Source organism: Peromyscus californicus, unplaced genomic scaffold (genome assembly GCF_007827085.1).
Source record: "Peromyscus californicus insignis strain IS unplaced genomic scaffold, ASM782708v3 Scaffold_4__1_contigs__length_199733344, whole genome shotgun sequence".
NCBI lineage: Eukaryota > Metazoa > Chordata > Mammalia > Rodentia > Cricetidae > Peromyscus > Peromyscus californicus.
This window is the reverse complement of record NW_026294562.1, coordinates 37,387,474-37,406,101: the sequence shown is the minus strand read 5'-3', so window position 1 is coordinate 37,406,101 and position 18,628 is coordinate 37,387,474. Positions and strand designations below refer to the sequence as shown.

At 37.8% G+C, this 18,628-nt stretch overlaps 1 protein-coding gene across 5 annotated transcripts in view; it reads right to left on the bottom strand.

The window, feature by feature from the left end:
- LOC128125685 (zinc-regulated GTPase metalloprotein activator 1) overlaps positions 1-16,878 on the bottom strand; it is a 45,970-nt gene extending 29,092 nt beyond the window's left edge. The window contains exons 1-7 of one of the 5 annotated variants that reach the window (XM_052763314.1): positions 16,529-16,753; positions 13,082-13,168; positions 11,540-11,631; positions 10,686-10,782; positions 8,472-8,563; positions 3,105-3,164; positions 1,852-1,889 (exon numbers count right to left, since the gene is read on the bottom strand). In XM_052763314.1, coding sequence (XP_052619274.1) covers positions 1,852-1,889; positions 3,105-3,164; positions 8,472-8,532 — 159 coding nt within the window. In that variant the 5' untranslated portion in view covers positions 8,533-8,563; positions 10,686-10,782; positions 11,540-11,631; positions 13,082-13,168; positions 16,529-16,753. Of the gene's footprint in view, positions 1-1,851; positions 1,890-3,104; positions 3,165-5,619; positions 5,671-8,471; positions 8,564-10,685; positions 10,783-11,539; positions 11,632-13,081; positions 13,169-16,528 lie in introns of those variants that run through there. The other 4 variants (XM_052763313.1, XM_052763312.1, XM_052763316.1 and 1 more) reach the window with 4 other exon arrangements.
- Between the last annotated feature and the right edge of the window lie 1,750 nt (positions 16,879-18,628).

Below are 18,628 nucleotides of genomic sequence, written 5' to 3'. Positions count from 1 at the left end.
AATTTAAGTTTTCTAGTGGGTTTTTGTTTTTTTACTATCTCCATTCACATTTTCTTAAAATATGATTTGAAAATGGCCATTAACATTATTTTTTTCTGTTGAAAAGTGCACACTCACACATATGTATATGTGTTCTTCTAAGTCAGTCTGTTTCTCTCTCTTTCTCTCCCTTCCTCTTCCTCCCTCCCTCTTACCCAGCTCTGAATGCCTGTAGTTAAATCTATGTTTAAAGACATTTTTTTTAAACAAATTACAACTATTCTTTTTAGAAGAAACCTATTAAGCAAGGTGTGGTGACCCACAACTATAATCTCAGCACTCAGGAGATCTAGAAGAAGGATTATAAGTTTGAGGGCAGCCTGGGTTCCATACCAAATTCAAGACTACACTGGCTAAACAGTAGGACCATCATACACACACATACACATACACACACACACACACACACACACACACACACACACACAGCCATTAGAATTTTTCTGAGTAAAACTATAATATTTGCAAACTTTCTTTGAGTCCTATTCTATTCATAAGTTTAAATTGTAAACTCTAGAACAGGATTCAAATGTCTCAAATAGGGTACTGAGAGTTGGGGGTGTAAAGGGCCAGTAAAGTAGACTGATAACCATCTGGACAGACCTGATAAATTTTCCCACAACATAATTTCATTGAAGAGTTGGAAGAAGGACCAACATAAAAATTAAGCTTAGATACATCAAAAGGTAAAACACCCAACTAATGTTTAAACACTGATTTTTAACTCCCAAGAAATTCTGCTGGTTTTCTGAGACAGGTTCTCACTGTATAGCACTGGATGGCCTGGAATTCACTATGCAGATCAAGCTATCCTCCAACTCACTGACATCCACCTGTCTCTACCTCCCAACTCCTGAGACAAAAGGTGTGCACCACCATCCTCAGCCTCCATGAAAAGACTACTTGTTCCAATCCATATGCCCGACAGGTGGTGGGGTGGAGGATTGGTGCTAGGACAGAGGTAAGCTTATTCTCTAATGCCTTGTGCAACATTTCCGTTTCTTTAAAAATTTTCTCAGTTCACTTGAAATCTGGAAAGCGCCATTTTATCTTATGCTGCAATAAGCTTTTAAGCATTTTGAGTGTATTTTATAAGTTGAGGCTAAATAAATACACTTAAAGACCTCAGCAGTTGGCAAAAGCACAACTGAGTATCATTTAATAAAGAATCTCTTCTTATTATGCACTAATATTTATTTTTTCAAAATTAAATAAATCAGTATTTTGTTTGAAAAAAACTAATTTATAGTTCATGTTTGCTAACAGTTCTTAACAAAAACTAAGATCTCATATATTTTATTAAGTTGATTTTTTTTTTTCCTGTAGTGGGAATGGATTCTAGTGACAAGTAACACATATCCAAACTTTATAGTGACCCTACAACCTTATTATAAAACATTATAATAACTCCAATTTTTATCATAACACCAAACCAGACTAAAATAAATACTATGTTTAAAACCACATAATAATGCCGGGCAGTGGAAGCACACACCTTAAATCCCAGCACTCAGGAGGCAGAGGCAGGCAGATCTCTGTGAGTTCGAGCCAGCCTGGTCTATACAGTGAGATCCAAGACAGGCTCCAAAACTACACAGAGAAACCCTGTCTCAAAACACAAAAACAAAACAAACAAACAAAAAACCACATAATAATAATATAAACACACACAATCAAAGTGTATCTTTTACTTGGACTATTATTTTGAAAAAGGTTTTTCTTAAGAAAAATTTAACAGAAAGAGAAAACAATACAACCAACTCCTCCATTCCTACTCCTTGACAATTAGCAAGTTATATTTGCTCAACTTACTTTTAATCCATACTTTGAATCTACAACAGTTACGATACCTACAAAGAAATAAACATGTTAGTTACTCTTTAAAGTTATCAGTTTTATGCAACTATACTTGAGAAGGAAAACTAAAACATCCTTTAGTTCACAAATACTATTCAATAAATTATTTTTTCTCTTATCAATATGGCAAACTAACTCAATCTCAGGAATACAGAAAAATGTTTCAAATATATATTGAATGACTAGCTCTGTTTCTAAGAAACTAGAACATTTATAAAATTTAAAAATTAAGTCAACAATAAAATAAAACTTCTTTGGTATTTAAAAGTTTAAAGTCCAAACTAAGACACATTCCATAATATATAGTGAAATAAGACAAATTATACAAGACAGGTTCTTTTTATTTTCACAGTCAAAATGAGGCTTTTCTAAGTATTTAAATTATTGTTTAAAGAATCTGAGACATCTGAGGACATTATATTCTTAACCTCTGCTAGTAGCTAAATTCTCAAAAGATCAATTAGTTCAGTAATTTCTAAATATATGTCAAATCACTTTGAAAAATATAACAGCATAATGTGATATCTATGAAACAAGCTACAGGATATACATATATACATATACACACACACACACATATATATATACCTGCCTAATGAAACCTACACACACACACACACACACACACACACACACACACACACACACACACGCACACACATCTGCCTAATGAAACCTAGATTCAATGATTCTTACACTATAGTCTACGTGACTAGTTTAAAGAAATATAAAGAGAAGGAAAAATGAATATAGTTGCTACACTAAGAAGGTAGTATCAAGCTTATAAATTTATACAGACTGACAAGAGTTAAATAGTGTATGTATGTGTACAACATTCTGAAATCTTATCTTCAAGGAAAAATGAAAGCAAGAATATGATCTTTCCATTGTCTTCTTGACTAACTACAAAGCTCTAGCATTATACTATGTGTGCCATGGCAACGGAGGACACAGGCAATCTACGGAGGAGCATTTTGAAAGAAAAGCCTCAGTAGAAATCCTGAACCAGAGTTGAGAGCAATACCTAACAGTCCGGTTTTATCACTGTCTAGGACTTTAGAACCCCTATGAACAAAAACTTGACTCATCAAAAATTAAACAAGTTTGAGAAGAACAATGGTGTAGGAATTAAAACTGCAATATAAACAAAATGAGCGCAACCATAAAATAAATCTTAATTAAAAACAAAAGAAATTATTTTAACTTACCATCAAGATAAATATCACTCCCTAACTCAGCATCAACCCAAAACATAGAAGCCACTGCACCTGAAAATACATAATATAATAATATTCTTCAAACTGCAAAACATGATTATCAGTCTTATTTTTCACCAGGGGAATCAGTTGCTAAACTAAACCTATATGTCAATCTTTTTATGAGAATTACAGTGATAGGACTTTTCAAGATCTGACTGAATTCTATTCCTCTCCCTACTTCTAAAAACAGTAAACTCTTAGCACTCATCACACATCATGCCTCTATTGATGCCAAAATAATTTACCAATATATACTATGAAATAAAATTGGACATAATAGCTGAAAATACATGACATTTTTTATTTCCTGAATATGATTATCATACAGTTCACAAATAATAAATTCCTCCCAAGGAAAAGCAAATAAAACACATTAACTCCAAAAATCACTTGCCCCAAATAAGTCAAATAACAAGAAAAATTACAAGTTCTCTGGTGGTATTCATTGTCATATATTTACTTAGTATTGGACATAAAATTTGCATCTGAATAAAAATTATTTCTAAGAAAGAAATTAAAATGTTTTTGACAGGAACTGGCTTAACACAAAACCACACATTCTGATCAGTGTGCCACGATACAAGGCAAAGAAACTGACAGCAAGGGAAAGCATCTGATTTTTCAAAGCATCCCCGTCCCAGTTAGTGATGGTGCTGTCTGAAAGAATGAGCACAGGGGCAAACAAGGATAACTGAACTCATTCCACTGTCTAAAGCTGTCTACCTACTCTGACAAGATGTGGTCCTGCTAAGCATCACTCTGTGTCAACAGTGAAACACCTGTCAGCTGTTTACAGTGATTACTCATGCAAGATATAGCAAGGGCCACAAGATCTAATGGTTTCCTGATACCTATTGATTTTTTCCCAAAAACTTAATAGTTTTCCAATTTGACTGAAATAGGATTTGTGAGTAACAGGAGCAGAATCAATGTCTGTCCTCTTCAAGGAAATTACTTTACCATGACAATTATTTAGCTAAGAACTGGAGAGTGTCAGTCTCCTAAGCGAGAAACAACTGAATTGCCAATAAGAATTATTTCCACTTTCTTGGCTAAAAACATGGTTTTAATTAATAAAGGAGAAGAAAGTAAATTTAGGACATCATGACACCAAACAATAAGATACAAAAACGTATTAATTTATTTACTTAACCAAAGACATAGGTATGTTAGCATCATACTTTCATAACTTTAAAACCTTACTGCTTTTTATTCAAATAAATGGCTTTAAGCCTTACTTCTTATGAGGATGAATTGTAAATGTGTATTACAGCTTTTACTGTAAATATCATTTACATCTGATACAATCCTTACAGGATGCACAAGAAAGAACTATTTAAACTATAGATGTAGGTGCTTAAGAACAGTAAAGATGAAGGAATGGAGTAAGTGATTCTTCTCCCCAGGGAATATTAGGCAATGTCTGAAGATAATTTTAGTTGCTTCTAGGAATACGCTACTGGCAGGCAGAACTAAGGGCGCTGTTAAACATTCTATAATGCTCAAGATACACCCCTCACAGAAGATGACTGGTCATCCAAAACATCATTTGTGTCAAGGCTGAGAAATTCTGAACTACATTATAGAATTTCCCTTCTTCAAAACCTGATAAAACAAACAAAAAAAATGTTTAAAATATCAAAATGTTATCAGAACAACCAAATAATAAGAAAAAATCAGTTCCCTAACCATAAATTTAGAAATGTAATAGTCAAAATTGGAAACAAAGTTCTATGTGAGTGTGGTGGTCTGAATAGAATGGCCCCCACAGGCTAATCTATTTGAATGCTTGGTCATTAGGGAGTGGTGCTACTTGACAGGGATTAGGAGGTGTGGCCTTGGAGGAAGTATGTCACTGGGGATGGGCGTTGGGGTTTCAAATGCTCAAGCCAGGCCCAGTGTCTCGCTCTTTGTGTTGCCCTCAGATTCAGATGTAGAATTCTCAGCTACCATGTCTGCCTGTGTGCTGCCATGCTCCCTGATAAAGAGGATAATGGACTAAACCTCTGAAACTGTGAGCAAGCCTCAGTTAAATGCTTTGCTTTATAACAGTGGCTGTGGCCATAGTGTCTCTTCACAGCAAAAGAACATGGCTAAGACAGTGTGTTACTGTGGTCTTTGCTAACTCAATTTTCACCCACAAAAGAGGTTGCAGAAGAACAGTTTATAAAATCCTACTACTTATCAGAAACATCTCCCCAAAAGGCAAGACGTAGGACTAACTGGAAAGCAATAAAAGGGGGGGGGGGGGAGTCAATGATAACCACAAATATTTCAAGAATAAAAATTTTAGTCACTTCTATGTCAGGGGAATTACTTTGTGGGGCCATGGGCAAAAGGAACAAGAGCTCTGAGGTCTAATGATACCCCCCAGCGAGGGCTGGCTATGCACTACCAGATGAGTGGAACAAACCCAAGACAGCCACACTGGATATTTGAGGGCAGAAGCTAATAGCCATTTTACCTCATCTGTCTGTCTGGTCACTCATTTCCACTAGCTTCCCATTTCAGGTGTCCCAATAATACCCAGTTTTCAAACTAGGGCTCAAAAAAAAAAAATTGGGTAAGATAGTGAAGATATTAAAAGGAATTCCTCATCAATGCACACAGGTAAAGGAGAGTCCTCTGACCTTCCCATCTGGGGTACAAAAGTACTTATGTGATTTCAGCAGAGGAAAACAAACACAGATAAATGCCAGGAAGGGAAAAAGAACGGAGTCATTTAATAGCACAACAAATGTCAAAGGATTCATTCTGCAAGGAAACAATTTAAGAAATCAAATAAAACTTTGAAGTAGCTATTTATAGACAAAAATATGAAAGCAATACAATACAAAAACAAGCTTGAAGGCAAAAAAAAAAGAGCAGAATAATATTCTGAGGCTTTGTATCACTAATGAAATATATTTGGAATCAATTTAATATCACCATTGCTTAACCAATAAATTAATTTACAATAGTAAAAAACAGATAAGAAACAAGTATGAGGGCGATTATTGACATAAGGAAAGCATAAGATTATCAGAGTAAGGGGTTGGGAATTTAGCTCAGTGGTAGAGTGCTTGCCTAGCAAGTGCAAGGCCCTGGGTTCGGTCCTCAGCTCCGGAAAAAGAAAAAAAAAAAAAGATTATCAGAGTGAACATAGCTGCAAAAGATAAATCAGAACAATTAAAATAGGGCTATGGGCATGGCTTAGTGGTGGAGAACCTACCTAGGATGTGCAAGGTACTCAAAAACAGTAAAAAAGAAATCAGAAGCCCGAGAGATGGCTCAGCAGGCAAGGGCGCACATTGTCAAACCAGGACCCACATGGTAAAGAGAGAGAACTGGCCAACATGGTGGAGGGTCAACTCCCGCAGACGTGTACCACAGCATATACATTCAGATTCACTCTCTTTAGTCATAGTCATTCACTTTCTCTCCCTCTCCCTCCATCACCCCCTCAAGCCCCCTTCCCTTGTAAACATGAATATATAAACAAATTAGTGTGACTTAAAAAAGAAAATTAGACTAGTTAAAAGAACAAAATAAAATTCATTATGAAGAAAACTGGTCTCATTAATATAGAACTAAATAGTTTGACAGAAAAAATACTTACAGTAATAAAAAAAAATGAAAACATCCTTAAAGTGTAGGGGGAAAATGGCTAAAAAGAAAAATAAATTCCCACATTTTTACCAGACCATAACTATTTGAGGCCTGACCCTAGTGACTTTTGATGTATTATGTAAACATTAGGGATCTAATTATTTTTTTAAAAAATTTTATGTGCACTAGTGTTTTGCATGCACATATATCTGCACCATATGCTATATACATATGGCACATACTCATACAAACACCCACACATACATCCACATAAAAATAAATCTTTATAAAAATAACTTATTCCTGCCAATAACTCTATCAATTAATAAAACTTTAAATTCTACATGTTGGGGCTCAGAGAGGCCAGAAGAGGGCACTGAACTCCCTAAAAGTGGAGTTACAGATGGTTATCAGCTGCTGTTAAGCTCTGGGACTGAACCCGGGTCCTCTGGAAGAACATCCAGTGCTCTTAACTGCTGAGCCATCTCTCCAGCACCCCTGGAGCCTCATCCTTAATGACCAATGATGCCCTACCCAATCTCAAGAGCACCCATGTCAGGCAGCTCACAACCACCTGTAACTCCAGTTCCAGGGGATCCAACACCCACTACTGGCTTCTTTGGGCACCTGTATATATATGGCACACACTCACACAAACACCCACACATACATCCACATAAAAATAAATCTTTATAAAAATAACTTATTCCTGCCAATAACTCTATCAATTAATAAAACTTTAAATTCTGTTAACAGCTTAAATGTCTCAAGAAGCACACAGATGACTCTTACAGGATACAAACCAGAATTTCTCCTCCTCTGAACAATAACAAAAAGTAAACCCAGAGTGAAGCTTTAGGGCTGGTGAAATGCTCAACAGATAAAGCAAGAGCCAAGACTAGACCCGAATCGTCCACAGAAAAGCTGGTGGGCACGGTCAGTCACCTGTAACTCTTCATGGGGAAGTAAACAAAGAGAAGGTGGAGATAGGGAACTCCTAAAGCAAGCTGGATAGCCAGACCAGCAAAAGTGACAAGCTCAGCTCTTAATTCATTGAGAGACTATGCATCGTCAATACCCAAGGTAGAAATCCCACACACATTTGAATATGCATACATGTGGTGATATTTTATTTGTTCGTTAATAAATAAAGCTTGCCTGGAGATCAGAGGAAATAGCAAGACATTTTAGCTAAACACAAAAGTCAGGCAGTGGTAGCACACGCCTTTAATCCCTTAGCAAGCAGGATCTCTGTGTGTTCAAGGCCACACTAGGGAACACAAGTCACACCAGGGAACAGAGTCAAGCGTAGTGACATATGCCTTTAATCCCAGTACCAACCATAGAGACCTGGAGGTCTGTACAGACAGAAAGTGATAGAGCTGTGTAGGAAAAGGAAGTGAGGTAGCTGAGCTAAGAGCCAGTGAGAGGGCAGAAAAGCAAGGCAATAAAGCCTGGGTAGACAGGAAGTCACGCATTTGGAAGCTGCAGAGTTGGTGAGGTAAGGTTGGCTGGTGGCTTTCCCTATTTCCCTGATCTAAGGCTTTCATCCCTATATTTGGCTCTGTGTTTTTTATTTAATAAGACAGCTTAGAAATCTGGCTACACACACATATATGCATGTACATCACACAAACATATGCAAAAATAAGGCTTTAATCTCATTTTAACTATTTCTCTAAGATATCAAAGAACTAAATGCTGGTTACTAATAATGTCATTTCTTACCAGGATCTGCTAGTCCAGTGGTCTCCAAGAGTATGTAATCAAATTTCCCCTTCTTCTGCATCAGATTCTCTATAGCTCTAAGGCCACTGTCCCTGAGAATACCAAAAACATAGTAATAACTGACTACCTAAATTTTAAAATAGTCACAACACAACACAAAAATATTTTCAGGTACACACACGCGCACACACACACGCACACACACACACACGCGCACACACACACACACACACACACACACACACACACACACACACACACCAAAAAAACAAAACAAAACAAAACCTAAAAGCAAAAGGGATGTTATCTAACAAAAGTCAGTATTTATTTTACAGCTTTATAAAAGAAAACCAGTATAAATAATAATGAAATTTATTGTCTAGAGTAGTTCTTAATAAAATTAAAGGAATACTGTCACTGCATACCTTTTAACTCTAGTCTGAACTAGGGTACATTGTAATTTTCTTAAAAAAAAAAAAAAAAAAGGACAGGCTCTCATTATGCAGTTCAACCTGGGCTGGAACTGTCAATCTTCCTGCTTCTACCTCCCAAATGGTGGGATTACAGACTTTTATTACCTGTTTTTCATTCCCATAATACCAAAAGTTAAAAAAAATCTTTATAACTATTTCCTCTTTCCAAAAAGTTTGACTCAGTTTCAAACATCTAAGATTGTAAATAAAAAAATTTAATTCACATTATAATATAGAAAATCAATAGCATGTGTAGTAATTATTATCATTTATCCAAGAGTTTATCAGATAATTTATCTGAGTTGTTCTTATTTCAGGTATTCTTCTAGGACCAACGGTAGCTTAGTAAACTAAAAAGAAACTGCCCATGAAAACTTAAGTAGTAACTTAACATAAGGTTCTTTCTCTGTTTCTCTGTGTGTTTATGTGTTGATACTGGGATTTGAACACGGAGCCACACATTTGCTAAGTAAGCACGCTACTACTGAGCTACGTTCCCAGTCCTCCTTTTACTTTTTATGTTGAGACAGGAGCTCATTAAGTTGCCCAGGCTAGCTTTGACTCACTTAGTAGCTCAAGTAGGCCTTTATTTGGGATCCTCTTGCATCAGCCTCTCAAGTAGCTAGGATTACAAATCTGTGTCACCAGGCTTAGCTGAGTCTTCCCTCTTTCTTATGTGTTTGCATGTGTGCATGCAGAGAACAGATACCAATGTTGAGTGTCTTTCTCAATGGCTTCCCACCTCATCTTTTTCTGACAGGGTCTCTCATTTGCTCCTGGAGCTCACCAGCTAGACTGCCCAGTCAGAGAGCTCCAGGGATCTACCAGTCTCCCTGCCCACCCAGCACTGGATTACAAGCTCACACTGCCACACCTGTCTTTCCATGTTGATACTGAGGTTTTAAACACAGGTCCTCAAGTTTCTGTAGGAAGCACTTACTACAGACATTTCCCAGCCCACAGTCACTCTTTTTTATGACAGTCATTTATTTTTTTAGTTGAAAGAGACAGAATACTTAAGGGCTGGAGAGATGACTCAGTGGGTAAGAGCAATTGTTGATCTTCCAGAGGACCAGAGTTCAATTCACTTTTACAACTGTCTGTAACTCCAGTTTCAAGGCATTCAGCACCCTCTCTGGACTCTGTGGGCACCATGCATGAATGTGGTACATAGGCATACATGCATGCAAAATACCAATACACATAAAATAAAAACTTTTTAAAGAAAAAAAGAGGTTGAATACTTGGAAATAAGATAAATGACACATTAAATTCAGAATAATCTTTTTTTTAACATGTGAAATAAGACTCTGAAAATAATTTTTAAAAATTCAATGAAAGAGCCAGCAGTGGTAGCGCATACCTTTAATCCCAGCAGGAGGCAGAGGCAGGTGGATCTCTGTGAATTCTAGGCCAGCCTGGTCTACAGAGGGAGTTCCAGGACAGGCTCCAAAGCTACACAGACAAATCCTGTCTCAAAAAAACAAAAAACAAAAAAAAAAAACAAAAAAAAAAACAAAAAAATTCAATGAAAGAATAAGAACATTAGAACAAATTGAAAATAATAGCAAAAAACACTTAAAGAAAGCACAATCTAATGAATGTATATCCTATCCAAAAATACAATGGTACAAGCTATGTAAGTAAATTCAGTTAAATTACACAGAAAAATCAAAGCTGGAAATATAATCAAGAGACATCCTAAGTCAGTCAACAAGCACACAGTAAACGCGCTCCTTACTTCACTGAACAGCAGAGGCAACCATTTCTAAGTTCCAGCCACTCTTCATAGAGTTCTCCTCCTTGACTGATAGATAAGGATTTCTCTACTGCACTTCCTAGAAACAGAAACAGGCAGCCTTTAGATTATGTTCACTAGCCAAGCAAAAACAAGAGGAAGATGTTTAGAAACAGAGTAGATTCCAATGCAGAAACTATAGCTTAGAACATGTACTCTTTCATAACTCTAAATCAATCACAAAACTTCAAATTCTATTAACAGCTTACACGTCTCAAGAATATAGATGACTCTTCAATGATACAAGCCAGAATCTCTCTTCTTTTGAACAACAAAAAGTAAACCTAAAGTCAGTATTTAATTCAGTAAATACTCAAATTATGGTACTCTAGAAGATTTTCACTTTTCTTTCTGTTAAGATTTAAATAAGCCAGGCATGGTGTACACCTGCAATCCCAACACTTGGGAGCCTGAGGCAGAAGGATCTAAGATACAACTGGGCAATTTCAAGATCAGCCTGGGCTACACAGTGAGACCTTATCTAAATAATGTAAATAGACAAGGGCTGAACAGACTAGTTAGTGGTTAAAAGTATTTGCTGCTCTTGCAGAACACCAGAGTTCAGTTCCAGCACACACACACACTGCACATTAGATAGGATAGCTGGCAACCACCTATAACTCCAGCTCCAGGGGATTCAAGGTCCATTTCTAGCCTCCAAAGGGCTTCCATACACACACACACACACACACACACAAAAAAAAAAAAAAAAAAAAAAAAAAAAATTAAAAACTTTAACAACTAGGGGCTGAAGAGATGCTCAAAGGTTAAGAACACTTGTTGCTCTTGCAGAGGACCTGGATTCTCAGCACCCACATGGCAGCTCACAACTGGCTATAATTCCAGTTCCAGGGGATCCAACACCCTCTTCTCCAGTCACCAGGCATTCCTGTGGTGTATAAACATACATGCAGGCAAAACACTTATATACATAAAATATTTATAAAATATTAAATAAATAATTTAAGTTCTAAGAAGACAAATCCAAAATTAGTAACTGCATCTCCTTCCGCCTTCAGACTCTAACTTGTCTAATTCTATCTCTTAACAGAGGAGCTGTTAAGAAAAAAAAATATTTTTTCTTCTTATCCATTGTAAACTTTCTAAATATACTGATATGCTTTTTAAATACTGGGTTTTGTATGTTCTTCAACCTCCTATGAGATTGTTTTCCTTTTAATTCCTCACTAAGTTGGTGGTTTCTGTTCTAAGGTTACACAGGATTCTAAATATATATTAAAACACTACTTCATTCTGACAAAGGTTTTTAGCCAAAGTATCATGTAATCACTTAAACAATTAAACTTTTACTCAAATAAAAAAGTCTCTTAGTAAAGTTTACCTGGGAAATAAGTATACATGAGATGTGTATCATAAGAATGATTTTAGATGTTTTACATACAATGGAACAATGCCACAGAAAAGTTTCAAATAGAAAAAAATTTTCATTTTTCATCTATGTATTTTCTGTTCATATTTCAGTTGGGTGATGGTAGAGTATCACATAATACTAAGCTATATAAAACATTAAAAACTACTGAGGATGTTGCAAAAGGCAAAACCATAAAAACCATACAAAATGAAGAAAAACAGTAAGAAATAATAAATATAACTAATGTACAAGAAAATACCTATTAATAAAAAGCTGGAAAAGGACTATTAGAAATCTTCCAGCCAGACGCTGGCGGCGCACGCCTTTAATCCCAGCACTTGGGAGGCAGAGCCAAGCGGATATCTGTGAGTTCAAGGGCAGCCTGGGCTACAGAGTGAGATACAGGACAGGCACCAAAACTATACAGAAAAACTGTCTCGAAAAAAACAAAGAAATCTTCCAATTATTAATGGCTAAAAGCATAGCTCAGAGACAGACTAGAGTGAGAACTTTCTTAGCATACAGGAAACCTTACACCACAATCAATCAATCAATCCATCCATCAATCAGTCTCTTTAAATGTACTTTACTTATTATGTATGGAGGAAGGGCTTGTGTTTGATGTGGACAGACTGTATGCAGAGGTCAAACTTTTGGAAGGTGGTTCTCGACTGGCTGAGGCAGGGTCTCTTGTTGCCTTTTGCCACTACACTGCATACTCCAGGCTAGCTTCCACTACACTGTATACTCCAGGCTAGCTTCCACTACACTGCATACTCCAGGCTAGCTTCCACTACACTGTATACTCCAGGCTAGCTTAATAAAAATTAATTTTAATTTTCTGAAACTATTCATAGTGGCCTCATATTAGCATCTGATATAATTTTAAGTACAGAGTATCAATTTACCAGTGGAATAAAGGGTCCCAAATATTATTACAATGCGACAGTTAATGAACTTTACTTACCTTCTCCAAATTCATTTAAAATAACTGCTATTTTTCTATTATGCTGTTCTGTCAAAATGTAGTTCAGCAGTGTTGTCTTTCCAGCACCTATAAAATATATTAAAGCAACAAAACTCAGAGACTAATTTTCAAGACATACCTAACAATAGCACAGAGGACTTCACAGGAGAGATTAGAACAATCTCTGAAAACTATCATAATATTCCTTATGTATATTTTATAAATACTTACAAATAATCTTACAAATTGAGTCAGTTTTCTAACTTAATATGACTAATATGTCTGTAGCTTATAATATAGCAATAAAGAACATGTAAAACTTATGCCTAATAAAAAAATAATGAATTATGGTTTCTAAGAAATGTCACTTCTAAAATAAAAAATATGTAGATTTCTTTCATGATGCCCCCTTTCTCAAGTAAAAATACTTGGGTTACTTCCCTAAATTTATTCAACCTATTGCAACGTCCATGAACTAGCTATAAATTCAGGTTGACTATAAAGCTACTTTTAGTATGTCTAAGCAGTCTATTACTATAAAACTGATTTTATAAAATGGGATGCAGAGATGATAGTACACAACAGACTATTCAGTAGAGACATTCGGAAAACTACACTAACTTTATCCAGCAGGTGGCATAAGAAACCTAGTTTGTTCAACTCAAGCAGAAGAAAAACATTAATCTTGTGAACCAAAGATTCCAAAGTTCATAATGGAATATATATTTTCAAAAAATCAACAACACCTTAACTGCACAGCAATGTGGTTCAGTTATTGGAACGTATCACTCACTTTTCTGTAGGCAGACATTTTGAGTGTCTCCAATGTTTTACTGTCACAAGCACTTACACATAGTTTACACATGTCTACTAAAAAACATTTGCAAGTTTCCTAGGGTATAGCCAGGATAGAGTCAGGGAGTACAGGGTACTAATATCTTCAATGTTTTAGGTCATTTTCCTTTTAAGAGTTTTTGAAGAGATGACACTTTGTTTTTTTTTTTTTTTTTTTTTTTTTTTTTGGTTTTTCGAGACAGGGTTTCTCTGTGTAGCTTTGCGCCTTTTCCTGGAACTCACTTGGTAGCCCAGGCTGGCCTCGAACTCACAGAGATCCGCCTGGCTCTGCCTCCCGAGTGCTGGGATTAAAGGCGTGCGCCACCACCGCCCGGCTGACACTTTGTTTTTTAAAATGCTTTGAAGCTCAACATAAATGGGTGGCATGAAGGAGAAATAGGTTTAAGAACACAGAACCATAAGGAAAGTCTTAAATCAAGAGGCCCTGAACATAATTATGTACAGGTCAATGACAAAGTTGAAAGCCATGAATGTAAGAGATTTCCTCCGAAGAATTATTAGTTTAATAATTAACCATATTACGAAGAAAAAGACATCAAGATATAATCTACATTCATTTAAAGTATCTACTGTGCATCAAATTTAAGGCTCTGCCTCCATAGAGCTTAAAAATGTTGAGGGGGGGTGGGTGAAGAACTTAGATATAAATTAGGAAGCTATTTTGTCGCAAGTTGATCATTTAAGAGGAGACATACAAAATACTATGGAGAACTTAAGAGGGCTATTTAGTCAGAGCAGTTACAGGAAGAAATATTCCAAGAGGTACTTTTAAGACAGCAGTTCTCAACCTGTGGGTCATGACCCCTTTGGGAGTCAAACGACCCTTTCACAGGAGTCGCCTAAGACCATCCTGCATCCTGTAAATTAGATATTTATATTATGATTCATAACAGTACCAAAATTACAGCTATGAAGTAGCAACAAAAATAATTTTATGTTTGGGGGTCATCACAACATGAGGAACTGCACTAAAGGGTTGCAGCATTAGTAAGGTTGAGAACCACTGCTTTAAAAAGTAAAATGAGCCGGGCAATGGTGGTGCACACCTTTAATCCCAGCACTCAGGAGGCAAAGCCAGGTGGATCTCTGTGAGTTCAAGGCCAGCCTGGGCTACAGAGTGAGTTCCAGAAAAGGCACAAAGCTACACAGAGAAACCCTGTCTGGAAAAACCAAAGGAAAAAAAAAGTAAAATGAGTTCAATATGTTAGGCCATCTGACAGGCTAGGGAGATAGGCAAGAACCAGACCACAAAGGTCCTTGAATTTCTGCTAAGGAACCTGAACTTTCATCCAAGTAGAAGCCACTAAAGAGTGTGACACGATCAAACTAACACTTTGTAAAGATCAGTTGGGCTAGCACACGGCTACATTAAGGAGCAGGGAGACTCTGTACTACTGTAGTTAGGAGACACCGTTAGTGTTGCAGGTGGTTTGGATTCTCAGGAGCAGGGTTTGAGGAGATATTAGTGTATGGAATGTTGGACATGTTAAGTCTGGAGCTGTCTGTAGGACATCAAAACAGAAACTATAAAGAAATGAAACTAAAGGGTGGAAGCCGGAGAAATAGGTGGAAACTAGGAAGGAAAACGTAGACGGCAGGTGCAACAGTGTTCCCACTATTTCCAAAAGAAAAAAACGGCAGAGGAGGCACGCTGTCCCTAGGTTCAGTCAGCAACAAGGAGGTTGCTGGGGTTAGTCCTGACCCCAAGCTTCAGACTATTACCTGACTGTTCCTTTCACATACCAGTAAACAAAATGTGGACAGACAGAGGGGCAAGTCCGAAGTGTGCTCTTTGAACAAGGAATGTGCTCAACTTCTGTGAAGTAGCCTCTGAATCCAAAACACTACTCCTTTATGAAATCTAGTAAAATCTAGAATATACTTGGTCTGACTCTAGAAGAAGAAGAAAAAAAAAAAAACTGGTGGTGAGAGGCACCAGTGATTTCTTAGTCAGATGTAAAAGGAGTGCCAGGTCTCTTGCAGCACACAGGGATGAGTTATTCACATTTTTAGTCATTTGTTGTTGCCCTCTGTTACCTATACTGTTTTAAAAGGTATTTGGAAACGTTCCCAACGAAAAATAAGCACATGAACTGTCCTTCAGAAAACTGCACCCTGTTCGCAAATCCGTGTTTTCGGGTATCCCCTGTGTACCCCCAGCTTAAGGAAGTGTTCAAGGCAAAGATCTTACTCTAAGTCCTGCAGGGCTTTGCAAGAAGCCCTCCAAAAGAGGGTGGGGGCAGGTTACGACAGGTAAAAAACGTCCCACTAATGGCTGGAAGAGTTTGGTTCTTGAGAAGTGGACTCTCCTAAGCTAAGCAGGGTGTGAGGCATTTTGCATACAGGGCATCTTTTTATTTCCTTCCTTTTTTTCTTGATCAGGGCATCTTTTAATAACAATAGACTGTCGGTTTTGTTATTGTTGTTTTTCTCAGATGAGAAAACAAACTCAGATGACGTTTATCATTTTCCTTCTAAACTGAGGTGGATGAGCTGCACGAAGGTAAGAAGCCAGCGTATCACGAGGCCACAAGGACAGTAAGGTGAGTCTGGGTTTCGAAAACGCGAGGGGAAAGAGACCCCAGCCCCTACCTCGAAGACATTCGTCCTCGGCCGGGAGGCCCGGGTGCCTGAGGAGACACGGCAGACCCCCCTCCGAGAGCACAGGTCACGGCCTTCTCCGAGCGACCATTAATTACCTAAATACCCGGTGATAATTGTGACTGGAATCTTAATGAAGAAGTCAAGATTTTCCTCTCCTTCTTGGTTGTTGGTCTCAATGGGAACCAATTCAGGACAATCCTCCGCGTACTCCTCTTCCGCCTCCACAGTTTTCATAGCCGGTAACATGCCACTGGCGGTACACCGCCCCTCAGCGGGAAAAAAAGCTGCCACAGCAGACTTCCTGCGGCTGGATTCAGTCAGCGCGGCGCTGATGACGTCACCACGACGCGACGCATAGCCTGACTCCAGCTACGCCCCGACTTGAACTAGACACGCCTTCCCAGGAAGGCACGCCCCTATGCTGAGATGAGCCCGCCCACACACGCAATGGTCACGCCCCTCACAGGGCGGGACACACCCCCGGATGTGAGGCCCGCTCTGGGGGCGTGTCCTCTGAGGGCGAGCCAAGCTGCACTGGATTGGTATGACGCTAGGGGCTCTCTTGCCTCCAAGCTGGAGAGGGCTCCTGCAGCTAGCTACTGTCTGTCTGTTGCTAGGGTTGAGGCTAGGCAGGTTAGGACTTGGAGCGGCTTCACCAAAGCCGTTCCCACAGGACAGACTTTAATTACTCTCAGTAAGCCCTTTTTTTTTTTTTTTCATTCACAAGGAAAAGAATGATTATGAAGTCATGCTCTGAATTGTAACTTTTCTACCAGAAGGATAACTAGCGAAACTTTTTACAATTATAATTACACAGTATAGCTATCTGATCTTTTAAAATGTAATAATTTATACTGGTTTTGTTTACTTCTTGTTGTTTACTTAGATATCAGGTAAACTCAGTCCATTATTTAATTTGATGGCTCATAATAATCCATGGAGAACACTACTTTGCATTTGTTATAGTGGACTCCTTCACAGTACCCCTAACCCAAAAACCTTAAATTGTACCTCTTCTATTCTAACCTAGAATACTAACTAAAATCATGAATTTGCTTGGAATTGCTGAACATTCCTTTACATATTTGTTGTGTCCTTATACACATGCACATAAATAATGTTGTTTAATTTTGCTTGTTTTTCAACTTCATAAAAAGAGTGTCATACAATGTGTATAATCTCTTGGGGGTTGCTGTATTTCCAGCTTCACTTCTGAATTTCCGGTCAATTGTTTTCAGGTGTTGCTGTTTTGCTTTGAGGCATTCATACATTTTCCCAGCAATGGAAGAGAGTGTATTGATCTAGTGCCCAGTATTAGCAGACATTAACCCTTTACCAATTACATGCAAAACAATACCCCAGGGGGGTCACCAGTTGCATTTTGTTGGTTTAGGAACAAGACTGAGCATGTTTTGATGTGTTTTGTCCATATTTAATGCTTGGCCTTAGGAGGACAGTTCAGTCCAGGTGGCTAGCAAGCAATGTTGTGTCAAAATGAGGCTTTACTCAGAGTAGAAAGAGTTTGTTGTAGAATCTTATTTTAACTAGGCAACGATGTGCTCCATTTGTTTATGCTGCGGAATATCACTTTAACTGTGTAAAGACGTGTTGCTTTTTCTTAATGCTGCATTTGTTTAATTATGAAAAGATGTGTTGCGTTTGTTTCCCCTTGCCTGCCTAAGGCACCTAATTGGTCTAATAAAAAGCTGAACAGCCAATAGCTAGACAGGAGAAAGGATAGGTAGGGCTGGCAGGCAGAGAGAATAAATAGTAGGAGAAATCTAGACTTGAGAGAAGTCAGGCAGCCATCAGCCAGCCAGACATAGAGACAGCAAGAAAGTAAGAAGAGGTAAAAAGCCCCAAGGCAAAAGGTAGATAGAGGGAAACAGGTTAATTTAAGTTAAAAGAGCTAACCAGAAACATGCCTACGCTAGGCCCATCTTTCAAAACTAATAAGTCTCTGTATCATGATTTGGGAACTGGTTGGTGGCCCAAAAGAAAATACACTGGTTCAAGGCCAGTCTGGTCTACAAAGCAAGTTCCAGGAAAGGCACAAAGCTACACAGAGAAACCCTGTCTCAAAAAACA